At 48.5% G+C, this 20398-nt stretch overlaps 1 protein-coding gene across 5 annotated transcripts in view; it reads right to left on the bottom strand.

Annotated features, from left to right (window-relative positions):
- Positions 1-20398, bottom strand: part of SLC13A3 (solute carrier family 13 member 3) — an 80762-nt gene that overhangs the window by 40314 nt on the left and 20050 nt on the right. For 3 of the 5 annotated variants that reach the window (XM_078057258.1, XM_036069688.2, XM_036069686.2), the window contains 2 exons: positions 3771-4036; positions 1264-1427 (listed from right to left, as the gene is read on the bottom strand). In XM_078057258.1, the coding sequence (XP_077913384.1) occupies positions 1264-1427; positions 3771-4036 (430 nt within the window). Of the gene's footprint in view, positions 1-1263; positions 1428-3770; positions 4037-7936; positions 9190-20398 lie in introns of those variants that run through there. The other 2 variants (XM_078057257.1, XM_078057259.1) reach the window with 2 other exon arrangements.

The raw sequence follows: 20398 nt of genomic DNA on the forward strand, positions 1-20398 counted from the left end.
GCAAAGTTGGGCTCAGCCATTCATCTGCTGTGTGACTTGGGGAAGTCCCTTCCCCTCTCTGAGCCCTTGCTTCGTCATGTAAGAACGCAGCGACTACTTGTATTTTGTTTTGTTTAGAACATAGTTTCCGAGGTTTGAGAGAATCAAATCCTTCAGTTGGTGGCACATTCTCAGTCTTTGTACAACGAGGCCCCTCTTTTGTTTTCTTTCTTTCTTTTTCTTTCTTTCTTTCTTTCTCTCTCTCTCTCTCTCTCTTTCTTTCTTTCTTTCTTTCTTTCTTTCTTTCTTTCGTCCCTTCGATTCCCATTTCCCACTCCCATCCTTCACAGAGCAACCATGCTGATGCGTCTAATCTGTAGGTCTTTGTTTGCTTACGTTCTTGCAAAATGGTCACTTACGTGAATTTTTAATTTACATCATGGTATTGTCTTCTAGATCTCATTCCGGTTTTTTTTTTTTTTTCCAATCATGACTGTGTTTTGTGAGATCCATTTCTAGAACTGTGGTCCTCTAATTCTTTGCTCCTAAAAGCAGCAAGGTGCTCAACAGTACACACTTGACCTTCCCCTTTACTGGTGGTGATGCTCACGTGGCTCCTTACTCACCAGACCACAGAGAAGGCTGCAGTGAACACTGTCACACCTGTCCCCTCATGGACCTCTGTCAGAATTGTTTGGCGTTTGTAACCAGGAGTCAAACTGTCGGGTTACAGGGTATGTGCACTTTTTTTTTTTTTTAGGGTATGTGCACATTTAATTTGATTAAATACTTGCAGAATTCCCTTAAGAAAGGCTGGCCCAGTGCATACGCTCTCTGGCAGAACACAAGGGTTCCCATGGCCCCACGCTTGCCGACATAGGGCAGCGTCCAGCTTTCTTTGCCAATCTCACTGAAGTAAATCTCATTGTTTCAATTTGCATTTCTCTGGCATTAGTGATTTTGAGCATCCCTTCAACTGCTCTAAAACCCGGGGAAAGTATAGTATCTACTTCATAAGGCTGTTTTGAGAGGTGAAAGAGATGATGCAGGCAAAGCGTTGAACTCTTCACTCAGTACACAGTCAGCACTCAATGAATGCAAATCTCTTAAAAAACCAAGGTATCAAAGTTTGACTTAGCTAATTCTCAGTTATTATTATTACTTAAACACTTGGCACGTAAGAGATGCTCAATAAGTGCATTCCTTTCACCCTCCTCTGCAGGACGTCCCGCTCCCCCTCCTCCACGTTGGTGGGGCTGCCCCAGTCCCTTTCCACAGCCTCACCTGCGTTCTCGTCACTCGGCCAGTTGAGGTCCTTCTGAGCCTCCTTCTGGCTGAAGAGACTTTTCAGGATGGCACTGGCAATGGGCAGCATCATGGCGGTGGAGGCCGTATTGCTCAGCCACATGGACAGGAAGGAGGTGGTCACCATCATCCCCAGGATGAGCCTGGGAACAGAGGGAGTTAGAGGCACATCCAGAACAGGGGCCCAGGAGGTCCTCTGGTCCCACTTTGCCACCCCTGGGGAATCCAGCCCACTCGTTTTACAGACGGGAAGTTAAGGCCCAGAGAGAACAAGCCAGTGACCAAGTGGGGACCAGATTCACTCACCAACCTTATTTCAGGTCTAAGGAAACTGACTCCACACGTTTAAGTGAACTGGCCACAGGTACCCAAGGTAAAATAGTCCAAAGATACCCCAACCCTGACATTTTCTTTCCCTTGCTCCCCAGTCCTTGATGGTTTCCATTACAGAATAAAGATCACCTTGGTTTGGCACCAACACTGTCCACCATATCCCCCCAAACCATCTTCCCAGCCTCTTCTCCCACTTCCCCTCTCACTCCTACCAGCCACCTGCTCAGACTCCCCTGAACTCATCCACACACCCCAACAGGCCCTGATCTCCTGCCTGCCTGCCATGGCTTGGCCCCTCCCACCAGTAGGAATCCAAACTCCATGATCTTTTTTCTTTACATTAAATTCTTAGCCCACCTGGATTTATTTAGATGGATAGTATGAAGATCTAAGTAGATTTTTTTTTTTTTAAAGAATAAGCCAATTATTCGAACCCTCGCCATTTACTGAATAATCCTTTCCTTTCCTACTGACTTAGATTTCTTCTAGAATATGTATCCAGCATTGAAAAAATCTATTTCTGGACTAGTGTCATGCTGTTTTCATTGTTCTAACTTTATTGTATGTTTGAATAGCAGCCCACCCAGTCTTCAAGGTCAAATGTAACCTGCTCCATGAAGAAGTCTACCCCTTACCTCTCCTTTGGGCTCCCACACCACAGATGCCTCTTGGGTTGGAATTCCACTTTGCATTGGAATCAGTGCTTTAGATAGAATCTCTCCCACAGGACTGACCATCCCTCCAGAGCCTAGCAGAGCGCTTGACACAGAGCCGATACTAGAACTCTAGGAGTTGTGTAGAACCTTCTTCTCCCCAACCACTACCCCCATTGATTTTATCAACCAAAGAGCTCTCAAAGCTATCCATTCTGTTCATCTCCACTGCCACCACCTCAGTCCAAGCTGTCATCATAGCTGCTTCTGGACACCCAGAACAGTCTCCTAACTGGGTTACGTCCAGAGTCTCACTCCTAATCTGCTCTCCACCTGGCAGCCTAGAGGAATTTTTTAAAAATGCAAATTTGGTCATGTTGTTCCCCAACTTAGAACTCTTCAAAGCAGAGATTCATAACCAGCGGGGCCCTGGATATAATTTAAGATGGAAACGAGAGGGTAAAAAAATGCATCTTTATTTGACTAACCTCTAATGGAAATTAAGTATTTCCTTTGGTGATAAACAAAGGCAACAAAGTTCAGTAGTATTAGAAGTGCCCGGGACTCCGTCACCAACTAAGATCACAGATATTTTCAGATCGTGTTATAATAGATGCAAACATCTTGGAATCCCACTGACACTCAAAATGGCCTCAAAATGTAGTTGTTATTAGGCCAGTCGAGGGATCTTACCATTTACCGTAAAGGAGTACCTACGGTACCATGTCACAAATTTGTCTGTTTTTAAAAAATTTATTTGGATCACTGCATTTTCTTGTGGTTGTTGTTGTTTTAAATCCTATGTGCTGTGTGATTTATACATTTAAAGATATTATTCTAGCAAGGGATCCTTAAGATGCCACAAATTGCAAAGAAAAAAAAAAGATTAAAAGAACAGTGAAATGCTATTTTAAAGGTCATTTAATCCTCTTAGAATGAAAGTTCAAATCCTAGCTAGGGAGCCCAAGGCCCTGCAGGAATGGCCTCTGCCTCCCTATCTCTCTGGGGCCATCTTGCCACCCATTCCCCACACACCTGGGCTATGAAATAGCAAACTGGGATGATAACAACCAGGATTTATCACACTTTACAGGTCTAAGCTATTATAGTCTCATTTTACAGGCAAAGAGAGAGAAGTTAAGTCATTTCCCAGAGCAGGAAAGGTGGGGTTCAGCCCCAGCAGTCTGAGTCACCTTGCTAAGATGGCCCTCTCTAGAACTACGAGACATGAATCCCTGGGGGCGAGGCCTGGGATAAGCATTTGAAATGGCTCCCCAGGGGATTCTTCTGCACTTTTGAGAACTGCCCAAGAGCCTGGCACTGCATCTGGCAGACAGATGGGGCTCACAACGTATCCAGGGAATGAATGAGTAAATGGAAGGTGGGACATGATGAGCTTGTGGGCCTGGATGACCAGACCAGGAAGAGTGAGTTTGGGCTCCAAGAGATGCGGTCCTTCTGCCTCCCCACCTTTGGGCTAGACCCATTACCTGGCCTTACCTGGCTGGCTGGACCCCAACGAGCATGAGGACCTTGAGGGCGATCCTTCGGTGCAGATTCCACTCCTCAATGGCGCTGGCCATGATCAGCCCGCTGAGGAAGAGGAAGTTGGTGTCCAGGAAGTACTGGGGGCAGACCTTGTTGGAGGGCAGGATGCCCAAGAAGGGGAAGAGGATGATGGGCAGCAGGGCCGTCACCGAGAGGGGCAGGGCCTCTGTGCACCAGTACACAGCCATGAGCAGGATGACAAACAGGCAGCGGCCTTCCTGCAGGGGGTAGGGGGGGAGATGCAGCTCAGAAGGGTCAGTGGAGCCCTGGGTGACAGGGGGGAGAAGAGATCCTGGGGCTGCACCCATCAGGGCACGTTCCGCAGGGAAGCTGTGGAGAGGGTGAGTGCCCAAAGCTTTGACCTTGAGCAGATGACATCACCTGTCTGAGCCTCATTTTGCTCAACTATACAATGGGGAAGAAACATGTGTCCATTTTATAGGACTGTTTGAGGATTACATGAAATGCGCCATTGGCTTAGAAGTAGACCCTGACATGAGCATGAGAGTGAAAATGGTTTGATAGAGGATCCCACAAAGTTCTGGAAGGGCAATAGGGAAGCGAAATGGAAGCCAATGCAGACAGTGTATTCATGAGAAGATTATCCCTGTGGGCAGCTGGGGCTCACTCCTGATGGGGGACCCTGGGAGAGGGTGTAGATCATGCTTCAGAGTTGTCCTCCTGGGAGACAAGGAAGCTGGCTTTTTACCTGCCAACTCCTGGCCATCACTGGTTGGAGGCTGCTCCTGGGAGCATTAACTCCCCGCTCTTCCGGCCTGCCCGGCATATAGTGAGAGAACACACTGGTGCAGAGCATCTCAGGTTCAGTAGGAAGCTACTGGCAGATGCAGGATGGTGAGTGCCAATGGAGATGTGGAGAGAGCACCAGCAGCGGCTGCCACCTCCATACACAGCCCTCAACACAATGCCCAACACAGAGCACACGCTCTGTAAATAGTAATAATAATAAGCAAATGTATGGGGCTATTAAGTACCAGGAACTGTGTAATCCTCACAAAATCCCAGAGGAGTGAGTATCCCCATTTTATGGAGTAGGAAGCTGAGATGTAAGGTCACTAGCAAGACAATGATTGTGCAGAACAAGTCAATCTCCCTCCAGAGCCATCGCTCTTAATCAAATACCCCCCAGCTGTTACCAGCAGAATACTAGAACCTATGACAAGTTGACAATCCAATGTTAAAGATTCAGAACAAAACAGCTCAATGGTTGCCCGGGCTTGGGCAGGAGGTGTGTATGCTGGGGAAGAGGAGCTGCAAAGGAGTTCAAAGGAACGTTTTGGGGTGATGGAATGTTCTAGAAACAAGAGTGCAGTAATGACAATGCCTTCACTTCTGATACATCAGTGTCTCATAGGATCCATCATCAATAGTGTCCTGTTATTATTCACATGGTCACTGAATAAAATTACTCACAGTCCTGACTTTCTTTCTTATGTTCTCTCAAGGCAATGTCCTTGCATGTTCCAGGAAACAGACTATTTCTTGAATTTGATGTGGTCTGGTGCCATTTTATGCTTCTTACTTCTTACTCACAGTAGGTTTGGTTGACTTTATTCAGTGTCCACAGGACATTGAACTGAATTCCATCCTAACAAGCACCATCCTAATAGAACATACCCTCAGCTACACAGTCAGGCATCAGCTACATGCAGACACTAGGACTAGTTAATCCATCTAACAGAGGGGCAAGGGCAGGATCCAAGGGACCAATGGCTCTGGCAACAATCCAAGCAAAGATTACCAGTGACTAGGGTGGGGGAGTGGTGGAGGTAGTGAGAAGTGGTCAAATTCGGGGTCTATTTCCAAGGGAAAGCCTGACAGCTTTGCCGAGGATCTGTTAGGATGTGTAAGGCAAAGAGAGCAACCAGGAGGAATTCCAGTTGTTGGCCTCAGCAGGGGGAAGAATGAGGTTGCCATTTACGGAGCCAGGGAAGACTGGGATATACCCACACCCATTTGCATACCTTGCAAACACATCCTGTTTTCTCAGCAACCTGGCTGGGAGTTGAGACCAGGAAAATGAGTGAGACCTAGTCACTGCCCTTTAGCCAGCAAATCTGACCATGCCAATAATAGGAGGGTCCTCTGTGGCTAGCTCTTCTCAAACTCGAGTGACCCTCGCAGACTCTGCCTACTAAGTCTCCCTCAAGCAGAAGTATATTGGTAAATGTTTAACAACTGGAAAGTTTGTGTGTGTGTGTAGAAATTCTTTTTTTTTTTTAAGATTTTATTTATTTGTCAGAGAGAGAGAGGGAGAGAGAGCACAAGCAGGGGGAGGGGCAGAGGGAGAAGCAGACTCCCCGCTGAGCAGGAAGCTCGATGTGGGGACTCGATTCCAGGACCCCAGGATCATGACCTGAGCCGAAGGCAGACACTTAAGCGACTGAGCCACCCAGGCGCCCCTGTGTGTAGAAATTCTTGATTACTATTTGGTTTAGCTAAGTCACTCATGTCACTGACGAATGAATTTAGTTTTACTATGAATGTCAGCTTATATTTTTATTTACATTAATGACTAAGACAAGAGGGAAACAAAGAAGTAAGTCAGAAATTCACTTGTTCACCAATGATGTGAGCGACTTCTTTACTGAATCAAATGATAGTTTTCACATACTGGAAGAATAAGTCCTCATTTTGGGGGGCTATTCACAATGTAACTGCTGTAGACACAATGCATTTTACGTTTCATCTGTACTATTAACATTTTCCATTACTTCCTTAAATTTAGACAAAAGGGGCTCCGGGGTGGCTTAGTTGGTTAAGTGTCCGACTCTTGATTTTGGCTCAGGTCATGATCTCAGGGTCGATCCCAGGATCCCCACGTCGGGATGGCACTGGGCATGGAGCCTGCTTAAAATTGTCCCCCTCCCTCTGCTCCTCCATCACCCCCCTCTCTCTCTCTCAAAAAAAAAATCTAGACAAGCAACAAAACAATAAGTTAAGCCCTGATTTGCAGTGTTTGCCAATTTCTAGGTGTAAATACCCCCACGTGGTTGATTTCAAGCTATCAAGTGACATCACTGAACACAGAGTTGGCACGAAATGGGCAGTTTCGCTCCCCTACACAGCATTTCCTCCATACATATTGATGTCAATAGAGCAGACACAGATAATCTCAAGATCTTAGATAATCGCAAACCAATCAACTGGTGAACTTTGAGTATCTATTACTTTTGTTTTAATATATTGAATCACAAGTTTGTATAATTTCATTTTAAATATCTCTGTGTACAACCGGCTAGCAAAATGTACAAAAACTCGACAATCGGGTCTCGAGAGCTGGGATAGACACTCCAGTACACTGTCACAAGCTTCCAGACAGAACATCCATGTAAAACCACCCCCCCCCCAAAGAATCTGGGTCACATTCTGTTGCAAACTTGACATTCTTCAACCCATGCTTGGTATCATGTTCCACAATGCAGTTATCTTTTAAAAATATACAATTATTTTCTGCCGGATCTTGCTGCCGGCTCAGGAAGACATGCCACATCTATCTTAGTTTTTTATATACCACCTGCCAGACCAACAGTTACCCTGGTTTAGAAGATAAAGGTCTGTCTTAGCTCAGGTTCCTATCACCAAATACCAGGGGCTTAGTGGCTGAAACAACAGACATTTACTTCCCACCAATCTCGGAAGCTGGAAAATCTAAGATCAAGGTACTAGCAGATTTGGGTTCTGGTGACAGCTCTCTTCCCGGCTTACAGATCTGTCTTCTCATTATGTCCTCCTCACCTGGTCCTTACCCGGTGTGTGCATGTGGAAAGCTCACTTTGTCCAAAGGCTATAATCCCATTCTGGGGTCCCACCCTCATAAACTGACCTAATCTTACAGTGTCAAAAGGACAATAAAGGGGTTAGTATGAACAACTTGATACCAGTAAATTTGATGACCTAGAGGAAATAGAAAAACTCCTCAAAAACCATAACTTATTCAACTATCAGAGAAAGAAAGAGAAAAGCTGAATATTTCAGTATCTGTTAAAAAAACAGAATCAATCATCAAAAACCTTCCTGCAAAAAAACCTCCAAGGCCTGCTAACTTCAATGGTAATTCTACCAAACATTTAAGGAATAAATAATACACATCTTACCCAAGCTCTTCCAGAGAACGGGGAAAGAGGGAACACTTCCCAATTCATTCATGAGGCCAGGGTAATGCTGTGGCTGGCTTATCCTGACCAGGGCATTAAAAGGACTAATAATGGCTGAGCATTGCTGGGACATGCAAAGTCATCTGGAAAACCAGTTTCCTTGTCTCTCCCGCCTCTCATCCTTATGCAAAAGAAATACAGGAACAATGACAACCAAAATCACCAACATTTTCATGTATTAACTCATCCAATGACAGGTACTATCACTATCCTCTAGTTCATCCAAGTTATAGGGGAAGGATATCCCCCATTAAATACATTTTAGAACACAGCAGGAGAGAAAAATAAACATGACTTTTCAAAAATCAGCTTTATGAGCTATAATTTACATACAATCAATTGCATCCATTGTTAAGTACACAGTTTGAGGTTTAACAAACGTACACACCTACATCACATCCCAATCAAGAAAGAGAATGTTTCTGTCACCCCAGAAAGTTCCCTTTTGCCCCTTCCAGGTCAATCCTCAGGCCCCTTCTAAAACACTGCTGTGATTTCCATCCCTAGAGATTGGTTTTGCCTGTCCTTCGACTTAAATGGAATCATACAGGATGTACTTTTGTACTTTTTGTTCAGTACAGGGCCTGAGAGATTCATGCACATGGTTGTGTATATCAGTGGTTCGTTCTTTGTTAGTGCTGAATAGTAGTCCATCTGGTGAATATACCACTCTTTGTGCCTGTCCTGCAGATGGACACTTGGATCGTTTCTGGTTTGGAGCACTTATGAGTAAAGCTGCTGTGAACATTCAAATGCATCTGCTTTGGGGGTGACATCCTGTAAGTCCTTTTGTGCCTTGTACGACACATTATATAGTGGGGGCGGGGGAGGGGCGTTACTGATAAATTCTGGCTGTAAGGGGCTACCCTTCAAAGGTTTTCTCCCTCTCCCTCTTCCTTTCCTTCCCTTCCCTGTTCTCTCTCTGTTTCACACTCTCTCCTCCCTCTACTCGCTCCCACTCTCTCTCCCCTCCCTCCCTTGGTGCTCTTGCCAAGATGTCAACATCAGTCCTTTGCGGAGGAACAACTCCAGATACAACACATGTCAGCTCGGGAGGTGACCCGAGGCAAATGGCAGGAATTGGGAAGTTGATCCTTGGCCGGCATGGGGGCTTTGCCAGTAAGTGGGTCAAGCGTGTGTTTCATTACCTTGCTGGTTAGTTAGGGATTGGAGCAGGGCCAAGGTGACCGACCCCAAATAGCTTCCCTGCCCCAGCTGGGCTTCCTGTGGGCAAATGGATCCAGAATTGTCAGCTGGATGCCAGACATCTGGTGGGGAATTAATAAGTACTACTGCCCCTCCCTCCCCCACCCCTGTGAGGACTTGAGGACAGAAGTGACCCCCAGAGAGCCAAAATCTCCCAGGAGGCTTGGAGCAAGGCCTGGTGAGCTGGGGCCTATGCACACTGAGTGGGGAGCCCTCAGAGATCGAGAAGGCCGAGCCAGTTCCTACCTCCAGGCCTTTGCACCTGTTGTCCCTTCAGCCTGGCCCCCTCGACCCTGATCTCTGTCTAGCTGGCTCCTGCTTGCTGTTTGGCCCTCATCTCAAAGGTCGCCTTTTCAGGCAGTGACCTGACCACGTGATCTGACCATGCGATCGATTGTGGTCTGATTTCCATTGTCTGGCCTTGTTTTTGTCCAGCACTTCTCAATAGCCCAGGTATTTCTTGTTTGTTGCTTTATTATTTCCTTCCCCCCACCAGACCATAAGCTCCATACAAACATGACCCTTGTCTTTATTTGTTCACCTCTGTCTCCAGGGCCTCAATGGATATTTACTGAATGAATAAATACATTGTCTAAATCAGGCGGCACAAACTCAAGTGCAGGGCACCATTTCATGAGTGAATCCGGCTGGCGGAAGAAAAAAGTCGCTTTCTCAAGTCTGATTTGCATTTCTGGCAGTTCCATTATTTTAGTAGCAGGGGAGATGCCCACGCTTGATGGTAAATCACAGCCAGCACTGGGCCTCAGAACCAGGAAAGCAATAGGGAGGAGTGGGGACTGTGGTGAATGGGGGGAGGGTTATCGGCCCCTCTAAGAACATCAACTGCTGCTCAGCTTCTGGCTGTTGTCATGAGAACATGAGCCCCATGATGCTGGATCTCCTGATTTTTCAAAAGAAGCTTGAAACTGTGCTTTTAGTGGGACATCTCACAGTTTTAAAAGATTTGCTTATTAAGAAGAAAGTGTAGGCAAAAACCCCACATCTGCAAGCACCATCAAATCCATGGTCACCCAGTTATGATCTTTAGTCTAAATGGTTTTAATTGGCGTAAAATTCCAGAAAAGCGCTCACACATAGACAATTCCGAATCTAAGTCAAGTTGTTCACAGATTACTAGGGATCATGGGATGCTGTATTTAAAATTTCTGCTCCATTTTTAAAATTCCTATTTTCCAGGTATAGAAACTGAGGTCTGCTGAGGAGCAGTGATCTCTTGAGGACCATGCAGAACACAAAAGCAGATCTCACCACACCCAGGCCCGGTTACCATTCAAATGGTGGGCCAGGGAGTGGGGTCCAGGAGGATCCATGATTTTACCCCAGCCCACAGCACATCCGGCCCACCTCTGCCTCTGGGCCCCCGTTTCATGAACTCAGACCAGCCCCCTGGCCGCGTGGAGGTTTGGTCTGCATGTCTGCAAATGGAGACTTCCCTTGATCCCTCAAGGGCAGATCCGGGTAGAAGCATATAGTCACATGATCCCAGGGCCCCTGTTCCTTTGAATTTTAACTTCTGGAGTTTAGAGGTTGGGGCAGGTGTCTGATCCTGCAGAGACTCATTTTCTAGGTCATATGAGAGTCAGCAATTTGCCTCTTTGTCACTTTGTTCTGTCTCGAGGCTCCGCTTCAGGAGACGGAATCTTGCTGAGGTGGCCCAGGGTAGATGGACTCATGGCTTCCGGTGACATACTTCTCAGCTACCCAGCCCCTCCCCTCTGCCAGTAGAAGCTGGTACCATCTGGCTGAAACCTCCAGGGGTGGATGAGCCTAAAGGAAGCTGCTGCCCGAGGAGACAGGTGTCAGAAGCTCTTGCTTGTCCTGATTATCAAGGTTGACGCAGAGGCCAGATTTTGGATGAACTTGATATGGAGGGGGCTGGGGGATGCTGAAATGGAAAGGAAAAAAAGCTAAGGAAGTCTCCAGGGCTGGGCTGTCCGCATACAGACCTTCCGGTCACACGCGGCTGTATATGTGTGAAGTCATTAAAATTGAATGAAATTTGGAATTCCAGGTTCTCGGTCACGGGGGCCACATTTCAAGTGCTCAGTAGCTACTTGAGTAGTGTCTACCCCTCTGGATAGAGCAGATAGAACATTTCCATCATCACAGAACGTTCTGGTGGACGGAGCTGCTCATTTGGCTTGAGGGCCAAGAAGTCTGGGTGTGGTGGTTCTGCTACAGAATCTGAAGGCAAACCACTGAACCCTTGAGTGTGAATTCCTTCACTTGCAAACTGAGAAGAAGAAGAAGAATGACCCTGGCATGTTACCTCACCGAGGACCCCGTTAGAATGAATGTGCACAAGAACACTGGGAATATGCACTTGATAGGCAGGCTGTTTTAGGAGTGAGATTATGAATACATTTCTATTTCTTCGGTATATGCCCTACTTTCCAAATTTCAACCCCAAGTATTTTTTTTTTCTTAAAGAAGACATTCTCTGAATATATAAGCAATCTATCTGTAAAACTCCAGTGTTGCACTTTCTTTCTCTGAGGATGACTAGATATTTCATTGTCATAGAGCAGAAATTTGAGTCCAGCCTGCTTTCTTCCTCCTTATGGCTCACCTGAAGTTTTTGCCTCCATATCCATAAGATTTTTTGTTTAACCCTCCAGTCCATTAATGTCACTATGGAATATAATATCTCAGTGTTGACAAGTCTCTGTAAGTTTTTTTCTGGGAGACAGAAAATCTGCATATGTTTTACTTTAGTTCCAGAGAAGTTTTCTGCTATTAAAGATTCGAATAGAGATGGTCCCCAACTTTCGATGGTTTGACTTAATGATTTTTCTACGTGAGGATGGCGCAAAAGCAACACACATTTGGTAGAAACCATGCTTCGAAGTTTGAATTTTGATCTTTTCCCAGGCCAGCAATATTTGGTGTGATGCCCTCTCATGCTCCCTCTGGATGCTGGGCAGCGGCCACAGACACCACTCCCGGTCAGCCCCACGATCCCGAGGGGCAACTGCCCATGTACCTGCAACCATCGAACACTCATGCAACCACTCTGCTTTCCACCTCAACACTTTGCATTAGATGGCTCTGCCCAACTGTAGGCTAATGGAAATGTTCTGAGCACCGTTTAAGGCAGGCAAGGCTGAGCTGTGACGTTCAGTAGGTTAGGTGTAGTAAATGCATTGGTGACTCAGGATGTTTCCAACTTACCACACCCAGGCCTGGTTACCATTCAAATGGTGGGCCAGGGAGTGGGGTCCAGGAGGATCCACGATTTTACCCCAGCCCACAGCACATCCGGCCCACCTCTGCCTCTGGGCCCCCGTTTCATGAACTCAGACCAGCCCCCTGGCCGCGTGGAGGTTCGGTCTGCATGTCTGCAAATGGAGACTTCCCTTGATCCCTCAAGGGCAGATCCGGGTAGAAGCATATAGTCACATGATCCCAGGGTCCCTGTTCCTTTGAATTTTAACTTCTGGAGTTTAGAGGTTGGGGCAGGTGTCTGATCCTTCAGACCGCTGCCCAGCATCCAGAGGGAGCATGAGAGGGCATCACGCCAAATATTGCTGGCCTGGGAAAAGATCAAAATTCAATGCTTCAGAAAGGTGAATGGAATAGAAAAGTCTGGATCCCATCAGCTTAAACCACAAGTGCCTTCCACCTAGGGATTTTGTAACCCTGTAGGAAGTGGAAGCAGAGCTGTACTGTTCTCTGTTCTATTTGTTTTGTTTCTTTAGTTCGTCTTGAGCAACACCAATTATGCACAAGTTGGATTTCCTTTGTAGTCCATGTTGATCATTTCCCCCTCATCCTTTCTTACTCTCTTGTCCATCTCATTTTGTTCTATCTCCTCCAGCCTGTAGAGCACGTCTCTGATTATATGTTTTTATTTTATATTTTATGTATTTTTTTCTGATGATGTTTTTGATCTTTCTCCATCTTGGTGTTTCTAATATGGCTTTTATAATAGAGTAGCTTTATTTGTCTCGTCCATCTGCTTCCAGAACACTGTTTTTTTCCACGTCCTTCTGTTTTTCACTGTCTCTTCTTTGACCCTTTTATTTCACATCTTGAGATTTATTTTAGGAAGGCCATGATTTCTTGAGATTTTTTTCCATATCTCACAGAGAAATGTCTGTTCAGTACTTTCTCCTACTTGATAATGCAGATCTTCCAGTATTTATTCTTTGTTTACTTTGTATTTGATATTCTCTGTCTTCTCATTTCTCATATTGCCTTGGTCCCGTATGGGCTCCTCATCACAGAACGGGGGCCATTCCTCTCAAGGCGAGCCCTTTGTGAAAGGCCAGTGAGGGGACAGGGACGGGAGGGGAAGCTGAGGCAACAGGGGCCTAGGCATCAGCACCGCTGATTTTCCCAGAACCCATCTCACCAGCACTGCCCTGAAATATGGCTCCACTCTAAGCAGTGGGCTCAGTGTGGAGACTAAGTGTGAAGACCCAAGAATGTCGTGGTGCTTTGGTGTCTCTTTGAGCTTTGGATTTCTTTGACTGAGAAAACGAGAACCATTACAACCATACAGCGGGTCACTATCCATCCTTTCCCTTCCGCCTGCCACCTGAACATCCCGCTTTGTGCCAAGGATCTTTGAGCTTCCTCATCCAGTTCATCCGAACTCTGTATTCTCCCATGTGTCTCGGGGACTCTGCCTTCCCCACTGTGCGTGCTTCAGGCGTGGCCTGCATTTGGAAGGGCTCAGAGAGTTGAAAAATCCTTTGGGAGAGTCTGTGCCCTGCCCAGGAACTGCAGAGGTTCGCATCACTCCGGTCTCCTGCCATGTGGTCCCAACCCCACCACCAGCGTCAGCCCCCTCGGCACACCCCAGGGACAGCGTTGTGGTCTGGCGTCTTTCCTCAGGATGGCATGTTCCTCTCCCGTTTCGGCTCTCTGTTGCTGTTTTCAGACTGCTTCAGAAAGGTGAATGGAATAGAAAAGTCTGGATCCCATCAACTTAAACCACAAGTGCCTTCCACCTAGAGATTTTGTCATCAGAAGGGACTATCTTGCCTTTTGTTTGTCTGTCTTTGCACGCACAGTAGAAGTAGCATGGGTGCTGGAATCAGGCGAGCCTGAATTAGAAATGCAGTCCTTCCACACAGGGCTGTGTGATCCGGGTATTCAGCTGGCCTCAGCCTCAGTTTCCTTATCTGCTGGAGGCACGTAAGAACAGCACCTACCTCGCAGAGTGCTGTATTTTGTGTGGGATAACCACTGTCTCAGTGATAGTTACGTGAGAATACGCCATTAAATATGAGCTGTTGTTATGTTTTATACAAGTTCAATTTCTTTTTTTTTTTTAAGATTTTATTTATTTATTTGACAGAGAGAGACACAGCGAGAGAGGGAACACAAGCAGGGGGAGTGGGAGAGGGAGAAACAGGCTTCCTGCTGAGCAGGGAGCCCGATGTGGGGCTCGAACCCAGGACCCTGGGATCATGACCTGAGCCGAAGGCAGACGCTTAACGACTGAGCCACCCAGGCGCCCCACAAGTTCAATTTCTTGAAGTTAGGCTTCAAAAAGATTGTTCTTAATGCTTAAAAAAAAAAAAAAAACTTAAAATACGAGAGCTAGAATGAACCTGAGATCATTTAATCCAGTGGTTCTCAACAGGGGGTGATTTTGTCCCCTGGACGACATGTGTCTGGGGATATTTGGGGTTGTCGTGATGGGGAGGCTACTACTGGTATCTAGTGGGTAGAGGCCAGGATGCTGCTAAACAGCTCACAGTGCACAGGGCAGCCCTACGACAAAGGATTATTTGTTCCCAGTAATGTCAACGTCAATAGAAACCCTGGTCTACACTAAGCCCTAGTACAACAGTTGTCCAGAGAAGGAAAGCAGCTTGTCTGAGGTCACACAACGAGTAAGAGGTAAGGACTTGTCTTGCCGTGTTTCATTGAATGACTGTTGTGCCTGAAACTTTACCAGGTGGAGGAGTTGGGAGCAGGGCTAGACAGGGGTGAGGCAAGTGCCCCACGCTGACAGTGAGCCCAGCTTAAACTCTGCTCCCCAGGTGCCTCTCCAGGCTTCCACTAGTCCTGGCCCTGAATGGGAGCAAGAATGGGGGGGGAGGGTTGGTCACCACAGTCCTTGACCCTGACCTAGTCATGCCAATCCAACCTAGGCATTTCTTACGGGAAGCCTTATAATCCCTCCCACCAAAGAAATTCCAGCTTCTCGGGTTAACCAGTCCATTACTACAGGGATTAAAGTTTGCGGGCAAAACACGCAGAGGTGAGGGGGGAGAAAGAAGAAAATGCCATGTCAGGTGGTTAATTTTTGAGCTGGGGACTGATTTCCAGGCAGACACAAGGCCACTGTTTTCCACTGCCCCCACGCTTGCCCCCCTCACTCAGCAAATGTCCTCTGAGGCCAGGGGCAGGACTTGTGCATAAACCATACCCCCCGCCACCATCCGTCCTGCGCCCCATCTCCCCGCTGAACTGCAGCAGGCATTCTGGTCAAGACACTGAGGCAGGGCCAGGCTCTCAGCGGGCCCCGGTGGCGGCTCCATGCCAGGCAGAGAGCGGGTTGGCCAGCCCTTCAGGGAGCAGGCCTGGGGCCAGGTGCCCACGGCGGTGCCCTCCAGCTGCCCACGAAAGGCCCAATCCCCAGGGGCGTGCGGGGCTGACTGTGGGAAGCCCCGAACTCTAGCAAGGCAGAAGCCAGGCCTTAAACCTCTCAGTATTCTCTCACGACCCCCAGCTCAGCGCCCAGGCAGCGAACAGAACCCCTGGAGCCGCGGAGGGTCGGAAGTTTCGTAGCTCAGGCGCTCGCTCCTGGTGTGAGTGACCTCAAGCCGGCCACCTCCCCTCTCAGAGCCTCGCTTTGCTCACAGATAACAGCCAGGGTGGAATAGCACACGGAGGACGGCCAGCCCCCGGGAGGAGGGAGCCGTTAGGATCAGCAGAACAAGCAGTGGGCGGGGAGCTGGGACTCTGGGGCTGAAATCTGGGCCTGACCCCAAAAAGCGGAGGACCCTATGAGTTATGCTGTTGGCATCCTGAGCCAGAGTGCCCGGGTTCAAATCCTGCCTCCATTGCCTCCTGGAGGAAGTGACTTAACTCTCTGCCTCGGTCTCCTCATCTGTAAAAATGGGGCTGGTGATGATGATAAGAATGTCAAGCCCTGATGATAAGAATGTCAAGCCCTGGAGTTAACCTACAAGGATCAAGTAGGTTAATGTAGATAAAGTCCTGGAAGTAATGCATGGCGCAGTCAGCAATTCACAAAACGCTACCCACCCAGTGCTGACAGGCCCTGTTTCTTTGAGACATTTTTCTTCCCTCTTTGCCTTTCTTGCCCTTTGAAATGGGACATTTCATCCCAAGGATCTGTGAGGTACTTCAGGTCTGCCATGTAAGGATGAAGGCAGGGCTTCTAGGGGGCACACAGATATGGACCCCAAAGGGACGGGAGTGTGGCACACACACACGACAGGCCCCGGGAAAGGGCCCGGCCTAGCAAGACGAGAGAGAACCTGAGACGCCGAGAATCACCTGGGCATGAGGCCTCCACTTGAAAAGGGGGGGTTCCATAAAGCCAGCCGAGGCTCAGGGGCCCAGGGCCGCCGGGAATCCCACAGTCGTGGGAGTACATTCTGGGCCACCACTCCACAAGCTGTGAGCTCTAGACTGACAGGTGTCCCTTCGGAGCCGCTGGGTCCTCAGTACATCAGGAGGCATATGACGCCATCCTCAGAGAACCGGGAGGGAGATCAAAGGGAACATGGCCATGGCCCTTCTGTGAGAGCCTGGAGGCTCGGGGCATGTCCCCCCTCTCCCCTCCCGCCCCCAGTCTCCCCAGCGACTCTCCCTCATTGCCACAGAGCGACATCACGGCTACTCGACGTGGCTGCACACATTGAGCCCTGTTACAGGCCAGGTCGCTTCCCGTGGGTTCCCTGGTTCAAGCCTACCCACAGCTCCACGAGGCCACTACAGGGGCTGTGCCCCGTCCGCGTGGCTCGGACAGCTCGAGTGACTTGCCCCAGGTCACACCGCCTCAGTGCGAGCGGCAGATGGGAATGCTAAAGCGACCATTTCCTGAGGGCTTCCCCTGGCCAGCCATCCGGCATGCGTCCGACATGCAGTAACCCACCTGCTCCCCGTCTAGAACTGAGCAAACAGACGCAGAGAGGTACCGCGACTCTTTCGTCCATGTGTGCGCTTCTAGCCAGGGATGAAATTCCCACCATGTGGTCTGAGCCCAGGGCCCTGGACCAGGCTCAGCGATGAGAATAACAGTGATGGTAACAGCCAGCCCGTACTGAGCACTCACTCTGTGCGGGTGCTGGGCTGAACTCCCTACACAGATTGTGAGTTTTGTTCCACACACACTCTGGTAGGTTCTATTAACGTAAAGGAAAGAACATTCAACAGAAAAGTACTTTACAAGCCCTCTCCCATCCTCTCTGTGTCGGGTCAGTCTTGAGGATAAGCAGAGCTGAGTTTAGTGTGCCCATTTTCTGGAGGAGGAGACTGAGGCGTAGAAAGTTAAGCTGGGGGGCGCCTGGGTGGCTCAGTCGTTAAGCGTCTGCCTTCAGCTCAGGTCATGATCCCAGGGTCCTGGGATCGAGCTCCGCATCGGGCTCCCTGCTCTGCGGGAAGTCTGCTTCTCCCTCTCCCATTCCCCCTGCTTGTATTCCCTCTCTCGCTGTGTCTCTGTCAAATAAATAAATAAAATCTTAAAAAAAAAAAAAAAAAAGTTAAGCTGGAAACTAGCCCAGGGTGGCCCAGAGGGAAACAATGGAGGCAGCCCAGAAGTCTGGTCTCTGATTTCCCACCAGGGCTCCCCTCAACCCTCTCCTGTGCCTGAAAACACCTGAGGAAGCAGTTAAGAAACACCTGGGCCCACGACTCAAGGGGAGAAAGAGGAAAAAGTGGAGGGGGTGACTCGCCTCGGGAGACCTCTGAGGCCAGCCACCTCATCCTCCTACCCCTTCCTCTGGACTGGGTCGGTTAGACCCCTGGACTCATTAGCAGATGTTCTAACAAGTTCAAGTTCTTGGAGCCATTCATTAAAAGTGTTCCTGGGGCAGCTCACACATCACGGCTGTCCAAGCTTCACTAATCAGTCATGAGCCAGATAGGCAGGTGGGGTGGGTGGGAGCCCCACTGGACCCGTGAGGCCCCAGCAGCCTGACTCAGCCCAAGGAGGATAGAACACATTGTTCTGAATAAAAAAGAGCCACCCACTGTGTGACCTTGGCAGTTTCTTTCCCTCTCTGGGCCTCAGTCTCCCCATCTGTCCAAAGGGCCCTTCAGTTCCCAACATGGGATAGGTACACCTAAAGCCCCCCTCAAGGCTTCTCTACCTCCTCTTGCTCCTCAGAGCCCCTCCCATGTCTTTGGGGGCCTGCATTAACAGGAGCCCTTTCTCTGGCTGAAAGTGAAATCAGGCCTGAAGGCATTGGGGGGGGGCGGTGACTCTAAATCCCAGCTAAGCCCTTGAATTTAGTTTCTGCACCATCAAGGGTCAGGGGTCTGTCTCCCGGGAAGGGTTGTCTAAAGGCCCCGGGAAGATCATTGATGAACACCTGCCGTTCTCCTACCTCAGTGCCTTTGCACCTGCTATTCCCTTGCTCTTCCTTTAGATGTGCTCAGCTTTGCTCAAATATCTTCTCCTTCAGGTATTTGTTCAAGGGTTCCCTCCTCAATGAAACCTTCCTGACTCTACAATTGCACTACCTCCATTGTCAACTCCCCACTCCCCTTCCCTGCTTTTATTCTCATCATCATCTGCTATACCATACACCTTACTTATTTATCTGTGGTTTTTTTTTTTCCCCACTGTGTCCCTCTCTAGAATGTCAGTTCCGTAAGTATAAAGACTTGTGACTATTTGGTTCACTGCCATGTACCTTTGGAATAGTAGCTGGCATTGAGTAGGTGCTCAATTAATAGTTTTTAACTGAATGTGTTAATTACTTGTGGACAGTGCCTGGCACAAAGGAAATAGCCATTTTTATTCCACATTCATTCTGGACATGTTTATTAAGCACCTACTGTGTGCCAGGTTGGAAGGTACCTTGGTGAATGAACAAGATAGACAGGATCCCTTCTTATACTTTGCTATTTGCAGGGCACTTTACTGTTTACAAAGCTCTTGGCTTCCCTGGCTCCTCACCATGACCCCCTGAGGTAGGCAGGCCCACCAGACAGATGAGGAAACTGAGTCTGGCACGTGCTTTGCTCCCTCTCACGGAGCAAGTTCTTGGCCATGCCGGCATCCACCCTGGGTCAGCTGAGGCCGTATCCTGTGCGCCCACCACTCTGCTTAACCTCCCGCAGGCACTAGGGGCCTGCCCTGCCCCCGACATGTTCAGTGTTCTACTGTTTCCCGTCATCCCTCCTGCACTCTGGTCCGGCCGGCCCTGCTCCGGGCATCCTGGGAGGCCCTGTGGTGCACGTCGGGGGAAGCTGGCCCCTGCTGCTGAAGCCTGACCTGGGCAGTTTCCAAGCCCCTTTCACAATGACCCTCCGCTGCCCACAATCCCTCCCTTTTCAGGACTCTGGGGTTCCAGGCTTCAGGCCAAGAATAAGAAAAAGAGGTCTTTCTCTGATAAGCACTATCTCATTTAATCTGCTCAGCAGCCCCTAGGAAAAGAGCTTATTCTGTTTTATAAGGGAGGAAACAGAGGCTTAGAAGACCCAAGAACCCACACAGTGAGTAGGGAGGAGGCCAAGAGGACTCAGGAGCAAGCCTCATCCTCCATAAAGCACTTCCAGACCCCTGGATCCACAGGCTCATTTGTAATGCAAATATTACTACTACTACTGATAAAATAATATCAATAGCAACCATTTCCCTAGCACCTCTTATGTTCCAGGCGCAGCCCAAAATATTTAAGGTGTATGAGCCAATCTTCACAACACCCTTATGAGGGAGGTCCTATCAGTGTCCTCATTTTACAGAGGAGGAACTGAGGCACAAAGAGGCTAAGTAACTTGCCCAAGATCACATAGCCAGGAAGAGGGAGAGTAAGATGAGTCCAGGAAGTCTAGTGTCTGCGTTCCTACTCTCACGCTGCTGCCCCCCCTCCCTTTCAGAAAGTGATTCTGGAAAGGGCACACCAGCCCAGGGATTCTGGGCAGACCCCTTTTCCAGAGGCGGAAAGCCCAGGTCTGGAGGAGGTCCAGGTCCCCCAGAGGAGGGAGCAGGAAATGGAGCCAGGCCTCACAGGTTGATGT

This window comes from Halichoerus grypus, chromosome 10 (assembly GCF_964656455.1).
Source record: "Halichoerus grypus chromosome 10, mHalGry1.hap1.1, whole genome shotgun sequence".
Taxonomy (NCBI): Eukaryota; Metazoa; Chordata; class Mammalia; order Carnivora; family Phocidae; genus Halichoerus; species Halichoerus grypus.